The sequence below is a fragment of the Ruditapes philippinarum genome, unplaced genomic scaffold (assembly GCF_026571515.1).
Source record: "Ruditapes philippinarum isolate M1 unplaced genomic scaffold, ASM2657151v2 ctg9876_1_1_1_1, whole genome shotgun sequence".
Classification (NCBI taxonomy): Eukaryota; Metazoa; Mollusca; class Bivalvia; order Venerida; family Veneridae; genus Ruditapes; species Ruditapes philippinarum.
This window is the reverse complement of record NW_026860338.1, coordinates 131,353-155,398: the sequence shown is the minus strand read 5'-3', so window position 1 is coordinate 155,398 and position 24,046 is coordinate 131,353. Positions and strand designations below refer to the sequence as shown.

At 32.4% G+C, this 24,046-nt stretch overlaps 1 protein-coding gene across 2 annotated transcripts in view; it reads right to left on the bottom strand.

Moving 5' to 3' along the window:
* Positions 1-6,626: 6,626 nt before the first annotated feature.
* LOC132759689 (uncharacterized) overlaps positions 6,627-24,046 on the bottom strand; it is a 121,791-nt gene continuing 104,371 nt past the window's right edge. The window contains exons 1-4 of one of the 2 annotated variants that reach the window (XM_060751504.1): positions 12,137-12,301; positions 11,597-11,797; positions 11,035-11,334; positions 6,627-10,509 (exon numbers count right to left, since the gene is read on the bottom strand). In XM_060751504.1, the coding sequence (XP_060607487.1) occupies positions 10,310-10,509; positions 11,035-11,334; positions 11,597-11,797; positions 12,137-12,266 (831 nt within the window). In that variant the 5' untranslated portion in view covers positions 12,267-12,301 and the 3' untranslated portion in view covers positions 6,627-10,309. Of the gene's footprint in view, positions 10,510-11,034; positions 11,335-11,596; positions 11,798-12,136; positions 12,302-24,046 lie in introns of those variants that run through there. The other variant, XM_060751503.1, reaches the window with a different exon arrangement.

Below are 24,046 nucleotides of genomic sequence, written 5' to 3'. Positions count from 1 at the left end.
GCATTGTTATTGGAATAACTAAGTCGACGTTTAGTAACATAAATGAGCTAATGATGCGTTGACTTTGTTATTCTAATTGTTTTGCGAGGAAATCAGCATACAATGTTGGAATCATGAGTGTTAAGATAGTGCTGTTTGTTGCTTTGTTGCTTGTATGCCACTGATGATCGATGGATAGGACAAAGCAGAAGCCTAGATACTTCTCTCCGAAAGTCTTCCAGTTGGCCAGTCTCTGAAATCCCTTGACCTTTAATGTGAAACTGAACTAGAGTAAAGTAAATCCGTCAGCTGAAATTGGATCACTTTGGTTAGATCGGTGAAGTAATTCCTGCTGATATAACTCTACAATTTGCTGGATATACAGTATGTTGTATTTAGTCAAACATCTCACTTGGAGTCCGTACATGTTGCACACCTGATATAAATACAAAAATTTACTAATGCTGTTGCTGCAAATAATAATTAAAAAAATATAGTATTTATTGTTTTATGCAACTTTAACATTTTAATAGAAGCACTTTAACTCAAACCTACAAAAGAAAATACAAATCGCAGATTCATGTATAATGCCTCTGTTTATAAAAGATAATTGAAATTCGAAACATCTTTTCATACCAATAATAACGCAAATGTTCGTAAAGAGTAATATGACTACGTAGTTCAAAGATAAATAACATAACTGGTTTAACCACTCTAACTATGCATAAGGTTGGTCTGAAAGGCGTGTGACCTTAACATCTTCATTTAATTTGACAACTTACCTTCAAAGCGTTGTTTGAGATTTTCCAGTTCCTGTTCTGATATATTGCTTGAGAGTGGTCGGCGATAAGATTATCGAATACATAACTTTCTGAAAGTTGCTTGAACCCATATGACATGTGTAAGAACCTGATGCCATACCTAAATGTTATGTAACAGAAAGCATTGACGGAAATACAACAAAATGTATTATTGTAAAGACAGATATAAATGAATAGACTAAAAAGAAAAAGTATAAACTGATTTGAAATGAATTGTGTATAGTATATAATAAGTAAAACAACGTTTGTATTTTTGCCGGAGAATTCTCATGATGTTATTAAACGAGTGATCATATTAGTCATAAAATGCGATTGATACATTAATATTAAATCTGTTTATTCATGATAGAAAAATAATGCAATTAATAACTTCATTAATAAAAGTATTTTAATTATACCCATGCACTGTTTCATTTGGTAACTTAACAATTTCTGTTTTGATTGTGAAACAGGATTTTTCCCAAGTGTTTTTTAAAACACTTTGATAATTTTATAAACCGTCTTCAGTATAAAATACCAGGTTGTATATTTTTAAATTGCTGAGAAATACAGACACAATTTTCGCATTAAGTAAATATAATAAAACCTTATGTTTGTACATATTTAATCATGCTAAAAATAAATTAAATAAAAGTAAAACAACTTTAATTGAATGAAGAAATAAACAAAATCTTTTATAATGTATTAAAAATAGATACTATGTAATAATCTGAGGTCTAATATCTTTATTATGTTCCCTTACGAACTTTCAAAACATTATATACGTTGATAGCTTGATAACAAAATATATAACAAGAGCACCGATAGGCGGAGCATTATATGCCCGAAAGTGTTTTTCTTTTTTACTAGGGATGAGGCATTTGTAAGACATGGGAATTAGCTGTTCATCCTATAAAATTTTACAGCTGTAGGTTGATTAATACTTAAGTTATTAATAATGACCTTAACCTTTGACCTTGTAACCCCAAAATCAATAGGGGTCTTCTACCTTATCTGGACAATCATCCTAAGAAGTTTGAATATTGTGGGCCAAATGGAACTTTAGTTATGCTTCGGAAACTGTTTTCAATTTAAAGGTAATAGTGACCTTGACCTTTGACCTTGTGACCCAAAAATCAATAGGGGTCTTCTATCCAATATGCAAAATCATTCTATGAAATTTGAATATTGTGGGCCAAATGGAACTTAAGTTAATCTCTAGAAACTGTTTTCAGTATTAAGGTAAAAGTGACTTTGAAGTTTGAATATAGTGGGCCAAATGGAACTTACTTTATGCTCCGGAAACTGTTTTTGGTTTTAAGGTAATTGAGACCTTGACCTTTGACCTAGTGACCCCAAAATCAATAGGGGTCTTCTACCCAATATGGACAATAATCCCATGAAGTTTGAATATTGTGGGCCAAATGGAACTTAAGTTATGCTCCGTAAACTGTTTTCAATTTTAAGGTAATAGTGACCTTGACCTTTGACCTTTTGACCCCAAAATCAATAGGGGTCTTCTACCCAATACGGACAATAATCCTATGAAGTTTGAATATCTTGGGCCAAATGGAACTTAAGTTATGCTCTGGAAACTGTTTTCAGTATCAAGGTATTAGTGACCTTGACCTTTGCCCTTGTGACTCCAAAATCAATAGGGGTCTTCTACCCAATATGGACAATCATTCTATGAAGTTTGAAATTTGTGGGTCAAATGGAACTTAAGTTAACCTCCAGAAACTGTTTTCAGTTTAAAGGTAATAGTGACCTTGACCTTTGACCTTTTGACATCAAAATCAATAGGGGTCTTCTACCTAATATGGACAATCATCCTATGAAGTTTGAACATTGTGGGCCAAATGGAAGTTATGCTCCGGAAACCAAATTGCTAACGGACAGAAACTGTTTTCAGTTTCAAGGTAATAGTGACCTTGACCTTTGACCCAAAATCAATAGGGGTCTTCTACCCTATATGGACAATCATCCTATGAAGTTTGAACATATAGGGCCAAATGGAACTTAAGTTATGCTCCGGAAACCAAATTGCTTACGAACGGAAACTGTTTTCAGTTTTAAGGTCATAGTGACCTTGACCTTTGACTTTTTGACCCCAAAATCAATAGGGGTCTTCTACCCATTAATGACATTCATCCTATGAAGTTTAAACATTGTGGGCCAAATGGAGCTTAAGTTATGCTCCGGAAACCAAATTGCTAACGGACGGACGGACGGACAGACTGACGCACCCCAAAATCAATATGGGTCTTCTACCCAATATGGACAATCATCCTATGAAGTTTGAACATTGTGGGTGAAATGGAACTAAAGTTATGCTCCGGAAACTGTTTTCAGTTTTAAGGTAATAGTGACCTTGACCTTTGACCTTTTGACCCCAAAATCAATAGGGTCTTCTACCCAATATGGACAATCATCCTATGAAGTTTTTAAAATTGTGAGCCAAATGGAACATAAGTTATGCTCCGGAACCAAATTGCTAACGGACGGAAACTGTTTTCAGTTTTTAAGGTAATAGTGACCTTGACCTTTGACCTTTTGCCCAAAAATCAATTGGGGTCTTCTTCCCAATATGGACAATCATCCTATGAAGTTTGAACATTGTGGGCCAAATGGAACTTAAGTTATGCTCCGGAAACCAAATTGCTAACGGACGGACGGACGGACAGACAGACGGACGCCAGGGGGTATAACATAATATGTCCTTTCGGGCATATAAAAATGTTTAGTCATTTATCTAGTCGTACATTATATCTGAATTGATTGCTTATTTAATAAACAACCTACATCATACAATAAAATATTATGTAATGTTGTAGTAGAAATTTATACTGAGATAGATATGAATAAGAATAAAAAAGTTTTTAGGAGGCTTGACCATTTAAACCCAAATACAATTAGCGTTGTATTAAGAGATGAATGTGTTAACTAAAAAATGGTTTACTTTGAATTTTCTTATTAATAAGAGAAAGAAAAAGTTTTTACAAGATCATACATTTTTGAATTTTACACTGCGCACGCAGGTTTAGAAGAACGGTGAAGAACACATGCTTAACGAATAGAGACTCACGTGACCACTTGCCTTTGTTCCACGTTTAGAATATGCTTGACAAAGGTAACTTTATGATGAAAACATAACCATCGAATGACATTGCACTAGAACGTGGAAAGCATGGCACAGGCAATATTTTAATATCTAAACTTAAGATGTATACTTTTATTCAAGTAAAGCGCAAATGCAAATTTGTCGTGTATTCACATCTGCAGAAGCCCTCGAACCTTGATTCTGCGGGCTTGGTCTTTAAATACATCCTCGTTGCTTCTGCAGACATTCATGCTCGATATGTATGTATTGTATGCTTAATGAGGGTCCATCCACCCGTAAATGCACAAAATGCAGCTTTCGCTGTCGAGTACGGACCCCGGACCTGTCACCAGTCATGCCTTTAAAGGGTTGAGTTAATTTCACAAAGTGGTGATGATTTACCTCCATGCAATTTCCACGGAGTATTAACCAAAGATATGAATTTTGAGCGAAAAATACGTCACTGTACGGCGGTCAATGAGAACCTAAATGCACAGTAACCTGTGACAATATGAAAGGGTAGCCCTGAAAAGGGCTGTTGGTGCCAGCAAATGGCCTGTCGTTCAAGCCGTCTAACCGTGCTAAGGGCTAACGCACCTTAGCACACCATCCTCGTCGACCAAAGCGCCTACTTTGTAGGGCAACTCCCCTCGGCGTTAGTCACGACACCGGCAGCAACCTTCAAGCAAGCTAAGTCGTGCCGCCTTATACGTACCCCGAGCTGTAGAGAACATGCAAACTTGCCGCTTTAAACGAAACATTGATTCTTCAATCATCTGCCGATGCCCTGTGTCTTCTCAATGACGTACACGTACCGAGGGGAAGAGTGAAGTCGTGCTCGATAAAAGTTGCATTTACCCTATATTGTTTGAAAATCACAAGAATGCGCTTATTCATACCTCTTAACAGTTTTATGAAATATAAATTACTTGTTGATTTTAGTAAGGGATAGCTTAAACATCTTTTAAAAGAAAGTTGTACGCTTTTTACGTAGCGTATCCGAATTAAAGCCTTGCGAAGTTATCAAATCAAAGAAGTTGGATGGGATTTAAAACGGCAAAGAAGTTGTTAATAACACAAGTGACTATTTCTAACTATACCTTTCGATTTGATTTTGTTGTCACAAAACTGTTATATCATCAATTTTCGCAGTTTCTTTTGTATCATACTAGTCTTGACGCTTTTGTGGGCTCCTCTCCGATTGCCCTGTTTCGAGTCCATTGTTTTTTTTAACTGTCTTTGTTTTTATGATATAAATTTGGTCTTTCAAGTTCTGCATTTTGAATAATATTATTTTCACAATCGATGCGAATCTTATTGTGTTGACTTATTGATTTAAGAGATTTGGACTATAATACATACTCTAACTTTATTTGTATAATTAAATAATGGTTTTCAAGAAAAGTGTACATTATTTCTTAATGGATAGATTATGTCCTATTTTGATTTTATTACATTAAAAGGTAAAACCTTCGTATAACAATAAATTTACTAGAATCAAGATTGCTTGTTTTGGCTTGTTTTTTACATCGCACAATCACAGTTATGGTTATATAGCAGCTTTTAATGTTTAGTATTTGAAGAATACCTCTGGTGTCCTCTATGCATTATTTCAAACACGAGCTCGTGCCTGAGCAGAACCATCTACGATTCATATGCTAGTTTGATGACTGTCTCATATAAAGAGCGGGATTCTAATTCATATCCCATCCGCTAATGGTTCGAAGCCAAAGACCTTACCCACACAGCGGCTACAGACGGCCCTTAGCATCTCGTTTGTTTCTTATTATGTATACTGTATTGGGGGCAATCATATATGCATATACTGAAAAGTGAACAATGGCAGCCATGATCAGTCATCACAGATAGCATATGATGATAGCAGAATTTTGGTTAAATGGAGATAACTTGGCCACATCGTAGCACAAATACTTGATTGGTTTAAGGAAGGGTTAGTAATAACTTGAAAATACGTTTAACTACCTGCACTATTTAACAAGCATTCCTTCCTGAGATAAATGAAACACGATAATGTAAAATGTAGTAAATATCTATATGCAACTTCTAAGTGATGAAGGAAAAGAATTGCTTAAAGAATTCTTAATTAATAATGCTATTTTGATTTAGAGTGCAATAAGTATAGGGGTCTATGAATTTCAGGATGATAGCGTATGCACTTGGTCATTTTGTGCAAATATGAATATCTATACACATTGGTAATTTCTCGCAAATGTATTGGAGCTAAGTTTAGTTATGACCACGGACTGAGCGAAACTTAATATATTTGTCACTTAATACTCTGTGTTCATACGTTACAGGATTTTAAATTTTGTTTTGTGACAATATACTGGATTGTTTGAGTATCGGTTTTCTTTGGACACATTTCATGAAATCTTAAATAGTTTTAAGAGCACTGTAAAAAAACCCATATATTTTTCATAACGACAATATCATTCGCGCGGTTCTTTATCGTATACACTGCATCACTGTTGTTACGATGTTAACACTATGAAAATAAAAAAATAAAACACCCGTATTAATAAATTATTTTAATTAAATGTGATTATCACCATGTTAACATTTTCATGTTAAGTGCATTCAAACATTAATGTAGTTTTAAATAAATTACTTTTTAGTGGAAAACCAGAAAAATTGTCGCCATGATAAAAATTATTGTACTGTTCACTATCGACATACTTTTTAGCACCCTTATTTTCATTTCTTTACAAAATAATTATATTTAATATTTAAAGAGTGTTTTTTCGGGAAGAAAAAAAAACAAATAAGCTTCAAACATCGTTTATTTTGCACAGTGGTCGTGAATATAACAAAGTTACATAATGCAACTAAATATGACAAGTAGGTCAATTTAATATCAAAAACATATTTACAAAAGTCATCTCAATAATTCTTACCACAAGGAAATTATTTCGTAAAATGCATGTCATGTTCGAAATACAATCATTGAACAATTTGTCCTATCGTCGCTTAATTTTCCTCACCTCAATGAGTACGAGGTATGATCAAAAAGTTCTCGGCCCGATATACTTCTAGCCACTACATTGACATTTACACACGATACGTCGATACCGATATCTTATTGAAGATTACTGACCGTTTGTGTGCTTGTTTGTTTCATTTTACGCCTTTTCCCAACAGTATTTCAGTTATATAGGCGGGTAGTTTCCTAAACATCGTTCCTGGAGAGTTATACCAGTACTAGACTACCTTCCTCCGTGCTAAACTACCAAATCATCTCCCGGGGATCGAACCCACGCCAGAGAGGTAACTGGATTAGAAGTCATCGACTCAACCCCTCGACCACGGTGGCGGTATTACTGACCGGGTAACACTCGGTTTTACAAAGGTTAAGAAACATTAAACACACTTTGTTCAGTAGAGGGATGTGTCATTTACACCAAATGAAGAAAGTTGACATCAGAGCCATTATTTAGTACATCTGTAAGAAAGGGATGTCCCCCAAGGAAATCCATAAAGACATCATGGATACACTTGGGAAGGGAGTCCCCTTGCTATAGCACTGTGAAAAAATGGGCTGCTTAATTTAAGAGGGACAGGGAGAGCATTCGAGATGATGAACGGCCTGGTTAGCCAAAAGAGGCCACCAACGATGAAACTGCCAAAGATGTGAACGATCTGGTGATGTGCGACAGAAGGCAAGACCTGCGAAGCATTGCTAGGAAAATTGATATAAGCTTTATTTCAGTTCAGGCAATTCTGACTGATGTCTATGCATGTCAAAAGTTTCCGCTAGATGGGTTCCCAGACAGTTGACTGAAGTGTTGGGCTTTCTTTAATGATTCTTATTTTCTCTATTTTATCTCCACATCAGCGTTGTGTGTGCCGTGTGGAGGCTGTAAAAGGTCGCCCCGTATATTCTATCAGAGATGTTATATTTCCGATCCTTCAAGATCGTTCAGCACATTATTGCTATGTTTGTGGTAATTTAGTTCTTTCTATTCTTTCTATTACCAGTTCATGTTAAATGTTAAATTCTGCTTAAGCCGGTGCTAGGGGGCGTGGACGGTAGTTTGCACCTAACAGTACCGTCCATGAACAGGCTCAATCAAACCGAGCCTGCAACATTTTCAATTTTGCCGTGTTGGGCTTTCTTTAGGAATTCTTATTTTCTCTATTTTTACAACCGGAAAAAGACCAGGCTTGCCTTTTCAAGAAACGTTTTGTCTCGCTACGAGGATGAACCTGACTTTATCTACCGGATCGTATCTCAGGATAAAACATGGGTCCATCACTTCGATCCAGAATCCAAAAAATCCCAGAGCTTGCAGTGAAAGCACCCTGGCAAACCCTCTCCAAAGAAATTCAAGAGGGTGCCATCAGCACGTAAGATGATGGCTTCTAGTGATAGGGGGCGTGGACGGTAACTTGCATTTTCCAGTACGGTCCATGAAGAGGCTCAATCAAACCGAGCCTGCAACATTTTGAATTTTGCCGTGTTGGGCTTTAGGGATTCTGTTTTTCTTTTCTTTTTTCAATGTTTTGGGACAGTCAGGGGATAACCATGATTGACTATCTTAAGCAATGGGTAATTTGAGGACCACAATGGAGAGCTCTTTTTTGAAAGGTTAAATAAGTTGGAGCACAGTTGGCAAAGTGCATTGATGTAGAGGGCGATTATATTGAAAAGTGAAGCCATTAATTAGGTTCTCTGGCTACCAGAAGTACATTGGGCCAAGAACCATTTGATCAATCCTCGTATACCTGTGTCATAAGTAGATATAATGCCATGTACAAAAAATAATTGGAATACTATCGAAATGGAAAATCTTACTGCATGCAAGATGTGTTGAAATCGTTTTGTTGTAGACCATACTGTCGATTTTAAAGTCGGAAGAACTGAAGTAAAGTTAAGCTACATGTACTTAAACACTTTACACTTTGCTATTCAACGGTTCATGATAAGAAATGTCAGATTAATTTTCTTTGACCTTAATAACTGAAATTAACATTATTATTACTTATTATAAATAACATTAAGCTGATATATTCAAATACAAAAGTCATCATTTGGAATTCATTCTTTATTGGTATATATATTTAAAGCAGAGTTTATTACGAATATTAAGCGACACATTATAAGTTGTACTGCTCTTAAATTAATAAATTCATAACATAGCAACCAGAAACAGGTCTTTATGTGTGTATCAAGTAATGTTCATTACAGTTTGACAATTGAAAATACTTACTATTTTAAGAAATCATGTTTGACTTCGTTTTTGAATAATAAGGGATTCTAAAGCAATAATAACACTCCCACTAACGATGTAAAGATTAAGGTATCAACATTTTATATCGTATTAATATAAAAAGATTGTATTTCAACAAATTTAATTTCATTGTTTGAAAGTAGATTAGGTTAGTAGCAAGTAAATTTTCAAGCAACACAAAAAAATGCAGATTTGTGCTTTATTTCGAAGTAGGTACTAAAAGTAAGTCAAATAATTCGTTCAATAAAAATACAGGACACAGAATGATATAGCAAATATTAAAAAATGTAAATCAAGACTAGGATCATTATTCTGTTTGCTTATCAAAAATGTTGTTCCATCATTTTATCATGTTAAGCAATTGAATAACCATGTTGTCTTGATTATTAACACCAATGTAAACAGTTTCACAATAATAACATTAAAATGTACATTTTTATATAGCTCTGCTTATAATAAAATATACCATTGTCTATTTATTGCCACATATGTCGTGTACATGCATTACAGTTTGATGTGAGGAATTTAACTAACAACATTGTTTTACAAGAAAAGAAAAACAATAATCGTTTCAAATCGTTTGTCGAGTAATAGCAATGTTACAATATGAGCATGACCGTTTTTGTTCCAAAAAAACAGAAAGCAATGTAATGTTTAAAGTTATAAATGTTTTACTGAAATTAATGTTAAACATAGGTTTTTACGTTATATATAAAAAAACTTCCGAAAAATATGCAGATATAAAACAACTGAAAACAATGTGAAATGGAATTATTCTTATAACATGATTTTTAAGTCCACCTACGAAACTATTTATTGCCTAAAGTATAATACAACAAACACCTTATCAATATAAACAGTTAAGTCACCTGACCATAATACCATCTTTATATTCATAGTAATGTAATCAACAAATAATGTTAATGCATAAATGAATGTATAAAGCCCCCCCCCCCCTACGGTTTCTTTTATTGTTTTGACATCAGAAATTCACTTTTTTATAAAGTGAATTAAATCATACCATCTTATTTTTAAGAACTAAAATCGGACCTAAATGCTAACCACTTAAAGTAAAAATTATTTTCTTCATTCTTAGTTGCTTTTTTTTACAAAAATTATAATATAAATGTTTTCTTTCTGGTTGTTGTTATATTTTATTTTATCGAGAGTTTCCAACATCACTAAAGGGAAGAGCATACTTCTTGAATGACTTCTTGAGCTCTCTGTTCTTTATTTTCCTGTATAATTTTAATCTTCTTCAGTGTTTGTGGGTGTTTTGTTTGTTCCGTATCCATTCTTCGTGTAGGTGTTCTGCTTTCTTGTTTTATAGATTGAACTGGTTTATGTTCGGTACTTCTTTTCCTAGCCTCATACAACTCTCCTTTGATATAAGAATTAAACACGAATTTTACATTTTAATATTGGGAATACTTCATCTATCTTATTACTTATATAACAGCATTAGGTGACAAGCATCATTGGTAAGTAAATATATACAATAGTCCTGGCGCACATAAACTTAAACATGCTCTATTTTTAAAGAAGGAGAGCATATAATAAGATATAATTTATCTTTTCATTCTTACTTATTTGCACACATTAGATCATATTAAGCAATTGAATGATATGAGCACGCATTATTTATTCTTTGCGAATCTAAACATTTCGACTTTACCATCTTTCAAATCGGACAAAACAAATTAATCTTTTATGGGAAATTGTCATTTATTTATTAACTGAATAGTGAGCAGTGCATGGAGTTATCAGACAGCTCAGATGTAACGGCTGACCTTCGTCTGCACTGATCGCATGTTTCCTTCATTTTGTTGCTAGCAGTCTAAAGATTCTTTTAAGATAGAAAAATTTATCTTTAAGCTACGTATTAAATGAATAGATACTCACGCACCTTTGACTTGAAGCTGAAACTCATTGTTATCGGAAATAATTAAGTCAACGTTTAGTAGCATAAATGAGCTAATGATGCGTTGACTTTGTTTTTCTAATTGTTTTGCCAGGAAGTTAGCATACAATGTGGGGATCATGAGTGTTAAGATAGTGCTGTTTGTTGCTTGTATACCACTGATGATCACTTCCTGTATAGGACAAAGCAGTAGCCTAGATACTTCACTCCGAAACTTTTCCAGCTGGCCAGTCTCTGAAATCCCTTTACCTTTAATATGAAACTGAACTAGAGAAAATCTGTCATCTGAAATATAAGATTTGATCAGTAAGATAAGATCGGTGAATTAATTCCTGATTATATAATTCTACACTACTGAAAACAAACATAACAGAAAATAAATGATGTGATGTTTTATATAAGGTCTGTATTGTAGACCACTTTACAAATATTTAGTGTGCTTTTAAGAAGTTGCATTCAGAAACATTTCTTTATAAAATTTATTCTTTATTCGCTGAGTAAACGCAAACAAGTGCGCATATTCCATATATTATATTATATATAATACTGATTATTGTCGTCTTCTGAACAAAATGCAGAACTGTATCCTCCTCAAACATTTGTGCATATTTAAGCAATATTTCCACAAGATCTTCTCTGTCAAGAACACGAACAATTTGTTGGATATACAGTATGTTGTAGTTATTTATGAATCCCATGTTTCTCAGAGAGACAAACATCTCTCTTGGAGTCCGTACATGTTGCACATCTGATATAAGAACAAAATTCACTTAAAGTGCTGTTGCTGCAAATAATAATTCTAAAATTATTTCGAACTAAATGTTTTTATTTAACTTAATCATGTTAATCTTACAAAACAAGTTGAAAATCGTAGATTCATGTATAATAATGCCTCTGTTATAAGATTTATTCAAATTGGTAACATCCTGTCACATCAATAATAACGGCAATGTAAATGTTCTAAAATGATAATATGACAAAGTTATTCAATGATAAATAACGTAACTAGTCTTACGATTCTTAGCATGCATTTGGTTGGTCTGCAAGTCGTGTGACCATAACATCTTCATTTAATTTGACAACTTACCTTTAAAGCGTTGTTTGAGATTTTCCAATTCCTGTTCTGATATTGCTTGAGAAAGGTCGGCGATAAGATTATCGAATTCATAACCTTCTGAAGGTGGCTTGAACCCATATGGCAATATGTTAGATGTCATATCTAAATGTTATGTAACAGAAACATTGACGGAAATACAACAAAATGTATTATTCTCAAGACATATATAAATGAATAGACTAAAAAGAAGAAGTATAAACTGATTTGAAATGAATTATGTAGAGTACATAATAAGTAAAGTTACGTTTGTATTTTTGCCGGAGAATTCTCATGATGTTATTAAACGGTTGGTTATATTAGTCATAAAAAGCGATTGATACATTAATCTTAAATCTGTTTATTCATAATAGAAGAATGCAATTACTAAATCTATTAATAAAATGTATTTTATTATACCCATACCCAGTATTATTTGAAACTTAACAATTTCTGTTTTGATTGTGAAACAGGATTTTCCCCAAGTGTTTTTTAAAACATTTTGATAATTTTATAGACCGTCTTCAGTATAAAATACCAGGTTGTAAGATTTTTATATTGCGAAGAAATGCAGACACAATTTTTCCATTAGGTGAATATAATAAAATGCTTTGTTTGTATCATGTGTATAAATAAATTAAATAAAAGTAGAACAACTTTAAATGAACCAATATAAAATATCTGTCATGAACATCTTTTATTATGTATTTAAAAAAGATACTATGTAATAATCTGAACGTCTTACCTCTTGTCAAAACTGTTGTATTATGCTCCCTTATGTACTCTCGAAACATTATATACGTTGATAGCCTGATAACAATGTAGGATATAAAAATGTTTAGTCATTTATCTACCCGTACATTATATCTAAATTGATTGCTGATTTCATTTTTAAAACAACCTACATCATAAAATTTGCCGTCCTTAATAATTTTCAAACTAAAATATTATTTAATGTTGTAGTAGAAATTTATACTCAGATAGATATGAATCAGAAAAGGTTTGCAAGAGGCTCGACCAATAAAACCCAAATACAAGTAGCGTTGTATTAAGAGATGAATGTATTGACTAGAAAATTGTTTACTTTGAATTTTCTTATTTATTTAATAAGAGAAAGAAAGGTTTTTACAAGATCATACATTTTTGAATAAACACTGAGCACGCAGAATTACATTAACGAAGAAGATCACATGCGTAATGAATAGTGACTCTCGTGATCACGTGCCATTGTTGCACGTTTTAAATATGCTTGACAAAGGAAGTTTTATGATGAAAACATAAGCATCGAATGACATTGCACTAGAACGTGAAAAGCATGGCACAGGCAATATTTTGATAGCTAAACGTAAGATATAAATTATACTTTATTCAAGTAAAGCGCAAATGCAAATTTTGTCGTGTATTCGCATTTGCAGAAGCCATCGTACCTATAAAAATCCCTGATTCTGCGGGCTTGGTCTTAAAATCTTTAAATGCACCCTCGTTGCTTCTACAGACGTCCATGCTCAAAAAAGTTGCATTAACCCTATATTTTTAGAAATTCACAAGAATGCGCTTTTTCATAACTCTTAACAGTTTTATATATTACTTGTTGATTTCAGTAAGGGATAGCTTAAACATCATTTAAAAGAAAGTTGTGCGCTTTTGCGAAGTTATTAAATCAAAGAAGCTGGATGGGATCTAAAACAGCGAAGAAATTGTTAGGAACACAAGTGTTTATTTCTAATAATACCTTTCTATCTTTATATTATAATATTTTATAAAATAATAAAATATCGCTCGAATGTTTGTTGATATGTAAAATAAATGTTTTGTTAAAATGAAAAAATATTAAATTTGTCATATATATAAAATATTAAGAAAATACATGTATACATAAAAATTATATAATATCCAAGCCGTTTTTGTACTTTACTGTTTCGTATCAGTGTGTAACTTGTTATTTTTTCATAAATATATCATATCATATAAAATGATAATAATTAAGATAATAATCTGTTCATAGGACTGGCGGTATGTTATCTTTATATCTAATATATATTTGATGAATAGAACTGTTAATGATAATGATGATATGTGTTAATTTTTATTTATTTTGTTTTTAGTTTAAAATTGCCGATGTACATGTACCATGGTTGGTAATAATTTGAAACGTTCTCATATTTTGCTCAGATGAACCCGAAGAATCTTAAAAAATCCCAATGAGATTTTTCCCTCTCTCTTTTTTATGAGAAATGTATCATTGAAGTAATTTCAAATCTGAGCACTATGAAATAATGTATACATATTTCATTTGCTATCTTTTTCTTATAAGTGTTATGAATTTGAATTCCTTTAAGAAAATCATCTTTTTATGAAGACTTTGAAAACAAAGTCAAAGTTATATAAAAAAGTAGGAAATTTTTATGAAATCCCAATAACCAGTAACAGTAAAAAGAAGAAGAAAAAAGCAAACCTCATAACACGACCAGGTAAAAAATGTATTAGCTTTAGATTTCACCCTAAATTCTCGCTAAAATGTTGTTACCTATCTGTTTAAAAAAATAACCCCGAATTGGCGACAGTAATGAGAAAAGTAACAGTGAAGAGAAAAGTTACATTACCCTTGGACTATAGTCGTCAGTAAATATTACTTTTCTCAGGTTCGAAAGACCATATGAAGACCTCAATAAGTATTGTATAATGTTTCATATCTTTTCACTTTTTCTTGTGATACTGTTTCAAAGTTTTTAGCTCACCTGAGCTAGCTCTGGATGAGCTTTTAGAATCGTTTAATGTCCGTCGTCCGTCGTCTGTCGTCGGTCCACACTTGTTCGTCAACACTCTAGCGGTCACAAATTTCATCATCAAACTTTGTCAGGATGCTTGTCTAGGTAATAGCTCGGATGAGTTCGAACATGGGTAATCTTGGATGAAAAACTAGGTCATTGGAGCTAAAAATAGAAAAACCTTGTTAACACTCTAGTGGTCACGTTTTTGACTCAATTCTCATCAAACTTGGCCAGGATACTTGTCAAGGTAATTGCTCAGATGTGTTTGGACATGGGTTATTTCGGATGTAAAACTAGGTCACAGGAGCTAATAATAGAAAAACCTTGTTAACACTAGTGGTCACATTTTTGACTCAATTGTTATCAAACTTGGACAGGATGCTTGTCTAGGTATTTGCTCGGATTAGTTTGAACATTGGTCATCTCGGATAAAAAACTAAGTCGCATGAGCTAAAACTAGAAAAATCTTGTTGGCACTCTAGTTGCTACTGTTTTGATCCAAATAACCTGAAAATTGTTCTAAAAGTTTGATTTTATGATTACTAAGTCAAGTTCGAATATGGATCACCTTGGTTCAAAAACTAGGTCACACCGCCCAAATATTGAAAAAACCTTGTTAACACTCAAGTGGTCACATTTTTGACTCAATCATCATCAAACTTGTACAGAATGCTTGTCTAGGTAATTGCTAAGATGAGTTCGAACATGGGTCATCCGATCTAGGTAATTGTTCGGATGAGTTCGAACATGGGTCATCTCGGATAAAAAACTAGGTCACAGGAGCTAAAAATAGAAAAATCTTGTTAACACTCTAGTGGCTACTGTTTGATCCAAATATCATTGATTTATGTTAGTGTTGAAGATATCTAGGGGGCGTTAAAGATTTTGCACATTAAATAATCTTTTGTGAATAGACATAATAAAACTGAGTTTGCAAATTATTGCTATCCAAAGATCGTCACTTTCCCAAAGTTTTATACTACACAAAAGCAGGTATCTAGTGTCGTATGGCAGCTGTTGCCCCGTACTTAACTTCGGTATATTTTTGTGGTCTTTTGGAATCACTGATTCAGCACGTACGTCTTTAAGATAAAATACCACTAAAACTGGTTCTAGAGGAGTTAAAGATGTTGCATATTACATTATCTCGCTGGAAAAGACTCAATCAAACAGAGTCTAAATTTTATTTAATATTGTCGAGGGATCACCGCTTTTCCAAATTTCTATATTATTATAGATTAATTTCAAAGTTTGTTTTTCTAACGATGAAAATTAAGCTCTTATAAAATTAGTTTTTAATGTTTTTTTCCCCTGACAGTAAGTTATATGGCTTTCTGTTTAGATTCTGTTTTGTGTTTATTTCATTATCTGTACATGTAGATTTTGTTTAACTGTCGGTTTCATCTTTATCACTTATGTCAGAAATATGTGTTTCTTTTGTATCCTGCATTAAACAGTGTGTTTGATGTAATAATAGAAATATAAATAGTGAGATTTATGACACTTCTCTAATACTGCTATTGTTGTAATCTTATCGTCAATATCGGCTACTTAGTGGGCCTATTATTAAATAATTTATTTGTTTTCTTTGATTATGATTTCTCTGTCGGTTACTAACGTTTCTCATGTATCATTTTAGTGATTAGCCTGTCCGTGCTCTGCCTTGCGCCCTGTCCCGTTCTTGTTTGGGGCCCTCCTGGCTCCGTGCCACTGGTTGTTGTTGCCGGGTCGTGTGGGGGTAGCGTTCATTGAACGCCGCCTTTCCTCATTGATCTTGTTTATCATATTTTACATATGAAATACAACGTCTAATGGACAAAATTTAACGTTGTTCATCATGAGAGGATAATAAAGTATGTGTGAAATTCCATGTATCTGTAACCTCCTCAATAAATATTTACTCTGTGGCCAGAAGAAAGGCTTACGACTGATCTGTTTCAATATAATGTCACATGATTGGTCACAAGATAATATAACTAAAATTATCGCAGGTTCGTCTTGATGAGGCATTCCATGGACGGAAGTAATGATGAATGCGACTGGCAATGCTCACTAACGCAGTGTAAGCAGACTTTACTTTTTACGAATTCCGGAACTTTTAAAATCCGGAAACTTCTGAAATCCGAACAATTTTTAGGGTTAGAAAATTCCTTATAATGTTTTCTATGTTATTCATACCTCTAAATTCCGAAACTTCTAAATGCTGAATCCGAACGATTTCCTGGTAAAATTGAGGTTATACACGTATCAGTTAAAATTTACTCCAAAAATCTTGATATTTAAAATGGTGAGAAAGATAATAGATTCAAGATTTTATTAAGGCACAAACATAATGTATATTGCCATAAACAATAATGGCGAGTATACATACATATAAACATATTAACAAATGCATAAAACATCTAAATACGAGAAAAGTAATATTACATATATAATATCACAGTCATGAAATAAATAATAAGACTATGATAATTAATGTTTGAAATTAGTTGGAATTAGCTACCAGTTGTTTCTCTAGCTAAAGTTGCATAGTAAATAAATTGAGATAATTTCTTTATAACATTCTGTTGTGAGTAATTCATTAAAATTTTAAATTTGTGTACATTTGGCCAAGAGCAGAAGTATTTAGGTAAATATTCTCTTCGTAGATCAATGTAATACGGACAAGCAAGTAAAAAAAATGATATTCCGTTTCCATTACATTCATATTGCATTTTAAACAAAATCGTTTATTTCTTTCAATATTTCTAAATCTTCCTTCTTCAATCATTAATTTATGAGCAGAACATCTAAAACGTGAAAGGGCTATTCTAAATTGACTATATGTATTTATAATACAATCAAGATACTTTTCTTTTCCAAGCGTGCTTTTAATTAAACTATACGTATCAAGTTTGCTAGAATTATCAATTTCAGAAAACCATTGTTGATAATATTGATCATATATACGTTGGATGATAGACTTAAGAAAAATAGAATGAGGGTTATCAAATAAATAAGAAAAGTCTAAGTCTTGAAAGAGACATTTTACATCATTGGTCCATTTGTTAACAAACTGATTGTTATTATCTGTCATCATCATAAGTTTATAAAAAATGAATCTGGATTCTTAGCAGTTCTAAACCAAAACTTTACAATACTAATCTTACGTAAAACAAGAAGGGGAACTCTACCTAATTCACCATATATGGCAGCATTACATGTTTGTTGTCTAACACCTTACATTTTTGTGCTTGATTAAAGCTACCGTTTGAGGAAATTGTTACACCCAAGCATACAAAGTTTTTAACAATATTAAGAATTTTATTATCATAAAGAAAAACATTATTTGAAGGCCAATTGCCCTTTTTACATATCATTACAACTGACTTGTCGGGGTTTACAGTTATTCCCCAGTTTTGACAATATAAATGTAGTTTGTCTAATAATATTTGTAATCATTATCTTGTATATGAGAACAACACAGTATCATCAGCAAACAATAAAAGAAATAATTTCAAATCTTCAATAGAGAAAAAAACAATATTGTATAAAAAGTCATACATATCATTAACAAAAAATATAAACAACAGAGGAGATAATGGTTCTCCCTGTTTAACGCCTGTGTTACAATCGAAAAATTCACTTAAGGAGCCATTTACTCTTACACATGTTTTAACATTTTCATACATGACTTTTAACATTTTTACAATTTTATAAGACGCTCCATGTTTTATTAACTTTAACCATATACCATTCATATAAACAACATCAAAAGCTTTACGAAAATCAATAAATGCACAATATAATGTTTTATTTTCATTTCTTATTACTTTATTTATAATTGAATTAAGAGCAAAAATACAGTCTATATTGCTTTTACGAGGGTTGTTCAAAAAGAAATAGGACTGCAGCTCTACTGTTTACATTTTTTATTTTAAGTGCATAATTTTACAAGAAACAAATATCGGAACATGTTCTCTATATACAGTGAAGTTGACACCTATTAGAATTACAACCTGTGAAGCCATTAATTAAAGTGTGAATATTAAGATACAGTGATGTAGTTTGTGAAGAAAAAGATTACAGACTAAATGTTGGTACAGCATAAGCATGCTTATGGATAAATTGTAATCATTAACAATATGCTATTATATTAACAAAGTCAGTAACAGGTGATAATAAAACTTGATAAACTTTTTAGGGAAATATTTGTAAAATCGGTTTATGTACGATTTACAAAAATTTAGTTTATCTTATTGTTTTCACATGCACCTTTAGCATAAATAAAATACTGGCATGCTTTGGATAAGCATTTAACAAAGGTTGAAAAATTAATTGGGCAAGATTCCAAGATCTTGCAATTTACCAGGGGTACGTTGCTCTCGATAGTGTACTGAACATTTTTGAAGTAGTTGAAGTCTGTTAACTGAAGTAGTCATCCTAAACACAACACTACATGTCACTACCTTCATTGTTTGTTTGATTGGGTTTTACGTCACACCGACACAGTATAGGTCATATGGCGACGTTCCAGCTTTACTGGTGGAGGAAGACCTCAGGTGCCATTCCGTGCATTATTTCAGGCACGAAAGGGCACCTATGTAGAACCACCGACGTTCCGTAAGCTAGCTGGATAGCTTCCTGACATGAAAGAATCCTAAGTCCCTGTCGGGATTTAAATCCACAGCAAAGCAAAGTGCTTATAGGTGAATCTATGTGATTCATTGTCCGTCTTTCATTGTTGTATACAGACATTTCTTTTACAAACATCTTTTTTAACAATATGCTGGAAGTAAACATGATCTTTAGGTGGCTTTACAAGTTATATAAATTGGTTCCGGTCTAATGCACAGGAAGATAAAAAGAGCTAAAAATCGAATTGAAAAATAAAATTTCAAAATCGTCTCCTCAGAAAGGTTTATTCCCTAGAACTAAGATATTTGGCTTGTAGCATTGCCTAGTGGACTTAGAATTACAAAAATCATACCACTGGTATTAAAAAAGAACTGCCCTGTGGCCACTCAATATATAAACTTTACATGTTTAGTTAACATGTATTAAAAATCTTCTTTAAAACTATTACATATTTCTTTAATAGGAAATCAACATAAAAGCTTCTTCTTAACTACAACACTGCTCAGAGCTTAGATGTTAAGCATAGCAAATATTGGCATTCCCCATTGTTACCTTATTACCTATGTGTGCCTTCATGGCCATTTTAGCAGCTATAGATCATGTAGATCGCAGGTGAACCATCTAGGGCTACTATAGCCCTCTTGTCCAATTTAATTTAAAAATAAGTAATCATAACATAACATACATGACAGCAGTAATTGCAGAAAATCGGATAGCTTTCAACATCCGGATACTGGTACACTTTGTAAAACAATCATTCTGTGCAATAGATAAACGTAATATGGATAAAATCAATAGAACAATCGTTTACAACAGTACATTACCTATCCTAATACTCATTTGCATGTGAACTTTCTTCTTGTAGGAACATTTTGAAAATAAATAAATGAATGAATGTATGGATACGGCATCAATGTAGACCACAACGATATTCGAAATCCGGGTTTTAGTATTGTCAATAAAACTAAGGGACAAGCTGTTAAACTGAGCCTGCAATTTCGTGAAAATGATATCACAATGTACATGCTTTTTACATAAAGTTATTAAATGCAAATATAACAACATATTTGTTTTCTTGATTTTTACGAATCAAAATAAAACTAATTAACACAACATGACATTAACTTCTAATAATAACAGCTCCTTCCATAGGCCAAAATAAAAAGCATTCCATAAGAGACGACGCCGCTCACCGGCGTCGCCAATAACATAAGATAACATAACTTTTATTCGACATTAAAATTGGAACAACAAAATTATAGTCGATTTACACGAAATAGTGCAAAATTGAAACAAGTTATTTCTTAACCTAGAACAATATATATTTATATGTTTTTGGGAAGTTCATTACATGACGAATGCCAATCACTTGAGAATAAAATATGTATTTGATAACAATAAAATATGAAGATGTGCATAATTACCATACATGTATTGGCGGGGCGAGAACTTTGCAATTGTAAAATGGTAATTTTTGTGCGAATTGTTTCCCTTCCCTTGCAAAACATCTTTTCTCGCTATGGGCGAAATTGAATATAAAGCTGCCAATGTGTCAAACATGTGCAAAAATGGTATTGCGAAATATTGTGATTTGCAGCTTTAAACATTACTTTATTTATTTACTTAATCTAAAGCCATACAAAGCTTGTGTAAAGAATAAAATTGATACAATTCATATGATTCATTCTTGAGCATGTTACCTTGACGAACACAGTTGTTCGAAAGTCAAGGTCTTTTAAGATATGAAACGCTTGTATTGTATCCCGAGATAATCGGCCAATTTATGTCAGCCATTCGAAGATTTCGAAACTAATGACCGTCAATATAAGTCTATGGTGATTCACCATGTTACTATATGTTGCATGACACCAGCATGACACATGTTTTACTATATAAGATTAAGTCACACAAAACTAATGTGCATGTTTAAATAGAACAAATTATTATAAGGCATGTAACAGTTACAGTGTATAACATAAAACAAATTAAACAAAGCATATAAGTATAAAATATTTGTATGCTTAAATAATACATTTAATGTTCTAAAGACGGTCTTTAAAAGTGTGCTATATTGTTGAGTGTTTTCGTGTTTTACTTATCATGATATTTTCGAATTTTTGTAGTGTTGCCTACCTGCAGTAATATGGTTTTAATATGTTTTGCATAGATAATAGTATTTCGGGCATACAAGCATGAGATGGTATTCATCTTCCATTTGATTCGTGGAGCAATTTTGACATTTTCTATCGTCTCTATGAGTATTATTATACCTGCCAGTCTCTATTGCTAAATTATGTGCTGATAATCTAAACAAAGTAAGTGATATTCTGCGTGCATTATTATTTATTACATTAAGGTATTTTCTTGTTCAAAATTATGTTTAAAGGTACTAAATGTTGACAATCTATTTGAATTACTTATATTAGCATACAAAGATTGTTTATACATGTCTATTATCCTCAATTTAATATATTGAAAATTTATTTCACTTATGTCCTGATGTACATACTATGTTATCTAATTTACATTTAACCTAATACGCCCAGTTTTTTTAACATTGTATGTAACCTTATTGTCTATATCTTTTTTAAGTCAAATTGCATGTATATGTCCTTTTTCAAATGGTATCATCACTAAGTTTCAGGATTTTCATCCAATATCTAAAAACAATAATTTTCCTATGTAACGTCAGCGGATATCTTCCGATTTCTCCGTACATTCCAGCAAGGTTCATAGATTCGAACACAAAGAACTTTTCGAAGGACTTCACAATGTACTAAGTTAAACTCAATATGTTTACACTCATTGTATCCATATATCTCTGTACCATAGTAAAGTATAGATCCTACTAAACTATCAAAAACTTTGCATTTATCAATTGTTTTAAGTTCAAGTTGATTATATACGGTTAAAATGTTATATAAAGCAAACATCGAATGTTGTGAAATGTGTTTCTGTGTTCGGTACAAACTACCGTTTTTGAAAAGATAGATTCTTAGGTATTTGAATGAATTTACAGTTTCTAATTTTTGTTCGTTTTTGTTCATTAAAACAAAAATGTGTATACCCTGTTAGAAAATCATAATCTTTGTTTTTAATGTATTTACTTTAAGACTCCATGTGTTACAGTATGTACCTAGATCATATAACACAGAGTGTAGCTCTTCCGGCGTATGGGCATATAAAGAAGTGTCGTCTGCAAAAAGTAGCATGCGTAATGTTAAATCATCAAAGTTAATTATTCCCTCAATATAAGCATTTATATTCTTTATAATATCGTTTATGAAAAATAAAAATAATTTGCTTATTATAACGAATTGGGGCGTTAACATAACTTTACATGCTTTTAATGGCATTTACGAATTGTGCAGTGTTTTAACTATAATTGAGTGTAAATTAAAAATGCAATCTATTGTTGATTTATTCTTTTGGAACCCACACTGATGGTCCGTTATTTTTTTATGTTTTATAGACCATATAGTGAGACAATTTAGTAGAACTTATGAATAGAGTTTTGATAGATGCTATTCCTCGACAAGTTTTAGCACCTTCTGCATTACCACTTATAGAAATCGGCACTATAATGCTTAGTCCTAATTCCGAGGGTATTCTCCTGTCGAAGAGATTCTGTTAAACAGCTTAAGCACAAAGTTTGATATTTCTGGATAAGAGTACTTATACATTTCTGCCACTATGGATTTAGCACCACTGCCTTTAGACTTTTTTTGACTGAAAATATCTTTCCCTATTTCTGAAATAGATATTTCTTTGTCTAGATTCTCATTTATGATAATTTGATCAAATACATTATCGGTACTGTTTAATGTTTTAATATGCTCATATAAATCGGTCGTTTTTAACTTTTCCGCTTTCTTGCTAGTTTTAGTATATCGATCTCTATTTTTATTCCAAAACGTACGTGGTTCTTATTTGCTTATTTTATTTAGTTGTATACTTTCCTGATGGTTATACCGCTTCTTTTGTTTTCGTTTCATTTGATCGTAGTTGTTCTTTACAGATATATAATTTTCGCGTAATTGCTGATTATCATTACGTTTTATAAAAACAATTATTGCTCTTTTATACTGCTTCTTGCACTCTTGGATAAACCATACCATGTACTTTTTAACTGGGTAACTTTGGGTTTACGAATTTTCCCGAAAACCCCTTTAATATATCAATGAACACATTTGATATAACATTTATATCTTCATTTTGATCAATTTTGACTTCAATCTTGTTTATATTGTTTCGCTTCGATTTGAGTCTCTCTTTGAAAAGTGTAATTTTAGTCTCATCTGTTCTAATAACATTTTCAGTCAAGTTCATATGTCCCTGATTTTGGTTTGGCATGGCAAGCTTAAATGCATACCATTGTGATCATAAAACTCATTTGGTTAAAGTATGTCAAAATCCGAATTTTAGTCCATATCACAAGCATTTAATAGTAAATAATCAACCATCGAGCTACCCCTTGCTGTATGAAAGGTAAAATCACCGATACCTAGGTCATTTT